Below are 2,500 nucleotides of genomic sequence, written 5' to 3'. Positions count from 1 at the left end.
AGGGAGATACACACATTCATTCATAAATACATACATACATACATACATACATACATACATACATACATGCATGCATACATATATACATAAACACATACATACTTAGGTGGATAGATAGGTAGATACATTATATATTCATATTATGTGTATATACAGAAAGATAAATCGATAAATAGACCCAGATAGATCGATAGACATGTCTGTGTCAGTGAGTGTCTATCTATCGGAAGACATCAAACACAGACGCTGCCTCGACTGCCCACGGTTTAGATCCAAGTAATCCATACATGAACCAAAAGGCAGATCCAGGAAGCAAGAAGGTTTTATCGCCGGGCTGACCTCCTTGAGACCATTCAAGCTGCTCACACACACTATAAATGGCACAAAGCTTGGATGCAGGAGCTGAAGTGTGAGGCAACGTGTACCCTGCTACTTGAAAGGGTGGCGACGCATTTTGTTGCCGAAGGGGAACGCGCCGAAAGATGAGGACTTCGACGGGAATAGAGGCTACTTAATCAAGGGAGATTTTTATGTCCTTGTTGTGTTCTGTTTATGCTGTTCGTCTGGTGGTCTACATATGATGTTTAGGATTATGTTTTGTGTTTGTGATGGTAATTTTGTTTTCGATATTACGTTGTTTTTGTAGCTGTTGTTATTGCTATTGTGGGTAGTGGCTTCCTGTATTCACAATCATTATTTCATGATCTTTATTATCATTATCATGTTCATTGTTTTTTGTTTTTTTTCGTGAATAATTATCATCAGTATGACCACATAATCTTCATTTCTCACTAGAATCGTCACTGAACTATGACTGTCATGTCACTCCATCTGATATCCTTATTATCAATATCCCTATTGTGTCTACTACCATTTTCATTTCTCCCAGCATCTGAGAATATTCCTTGTGTATCTTTTATAAGCATTCGAATATTCCGAGGTTCATTGAAAGTTATCGAATGCACACCAGACCCCGTAACGAAAGGAAGATTCAAAGCATTAACAAAATCAACAGAAGAACCAATAACTATCGAGGGGGAGAGGTAAAGGGAGGATTGCAGAATCCATTACGTAAAGAACAAAGATTATTGCTAGGGACGGATTATGCGGATCTCTTGCAATGTCACGCCATTGCAAGGCTCCTTGTTAGGTCAGTAGGTAGAGGCCAAGAGAAGCTACTGACGCCACAGGACCGAAGTTACGTCCAAACTTAAAGTCTCGTGACCCTGGAGACAGGGACTGGCGGCGCGTTCTGTACAACTTTAATCATGTTGTAAGATATTCGCTGTTGTGTCTTCTGGAGGGAGTGTGAGCGAGAGCGAGGAAGGAGGGGGGGATTAGATATGAAAGGAGTGGACGGGTTAGGGGTTAACGAATGGGAAAGGAGGATATTGTTAGAGGGAATGGGAGCGTGTATAAAAGCGTAGGAGGAAGGAGGGAGGGGGTAGAAGGAGGTGGATAGCTATGGAAGGAGGGTGTGGAGAGGGGTTAACGAGGAAAAAGGAAAATGGTCAAAGACTGAAAGAGGAATGGAAAGGAGTAATTGGAGGAAGTGAGAGAGAGAGAAAAAAAGAGAGAGAAGGAGATGGAGGAAGAAGGAGAAAGTTAGCTACGATAAAAGGGAGCGGAAAGGAATTAAGGAAAGAGGAAGTAGTCGAAATCCGAAGGAAAGAGTAAGAAAGAGTGAACGAGCGAAAGTGAGAACACAAGAAGAAAGAGAACAAAAAGAAGGAAATCAAGTAGAGAGGTCATAAAGTATAAGAACCGTTGAGTGAATAAAGAAGGAGTCACGTAGAGAATAAGAAAGGGAAGAAGAAGAAGCCATGATAAGAATGTGTGTTAAGAACGCGATCAAGACTGTGTTGAGCTGACAATGCCAAGGATATGCCTCGATAACTAATGCGAGGTCAGCAGCTGGCCGCTTTGTAACTCCGCTTTCACTTTGCACTTGGCGTTGACGGTTTAAAAGTACATAGGGAACACGTTTATGAAAATTAAGATTAGATGAACGTCATACAATACTGGTGAAAGATACAAGAAACATTTCAGGCATTTAGAAAATTCGTGGCATATATTCCATTTAAAAAGCATGAAATATCCTCGTCATCATTTCATCATCATCCTTGTATTTATATATATATATATATAATCTTTCTTTTTTTTTCTTTTTTTGTAGTTCTAATTCCATTTTTATATTTCTTCAAATGCCTATTTATAGTTTTTTTTCTAATATTTTTTTTTTATGATATTTGTTTTCACATTTATATAAATATATATATATATATATATATATATATATATATATATATATATATATATATATACATATATATATATACACATATATATTTTTTTTTTTTTTTCATGGCTACTTTCATTATATCTTTATTTGTATTTTTCTTCATATTTCTGTATCTTATTTCTTTATTTTCACATAATTTTATAGTTTTTTATTCTTGTTATGTCATTATTATTTCTGTTTAACTTTATTTTGAATTTA

The 2,500-nt window shown here is 36.6% G+C and overlaps 1 protein-coding gene across 1 annotated transcript in view; it reads left to right on the top strand.

The window, feature by feature from the left end:
* The window catches only part of LOC125042053 (organic cation transporter protein-like), a 39,055-nt gene that overhangs the window by 10,049 nt on the left and 26,506 nt on the right, over positions 1 to 2,500 (top strand). Inside the window, exons 6-7 of the mRNA XM_047637516.1 lie at positions 300 to 409; positions 890 to 1,043. Coding sequence (XP_047493472.1) covers positions 300 to 409; positions 890 to 1,043 — 264 coding nt within the window. The remainder of the gene's footprint in view (positions 1 to 299; positions 410 to 889; positions 1,044 to 2,500) is intronic.

The sequence above is a fragment of the Penaeus chinensis genome, chromosome 31 (genome assembly GCF_019202785.1).
Source record: "Penaeus chinensis breed Huanghai No. 1 chromosome 31, ASM1920278v2, whole genome shotgun sequence".
NCBI classification, from domain to species: domain Eukaryota; kingdom Metazoa; phylum Arthropoda; class Malacostraca; order Decapoda; family Penaeidae; genus Penaeus; species Penaeus chinensis.
The sequence above is the reverse complement of the archived record's forward strand: the minus strand, read 5'-3'. Positions and strand labels throughout refer to the sequence as shown.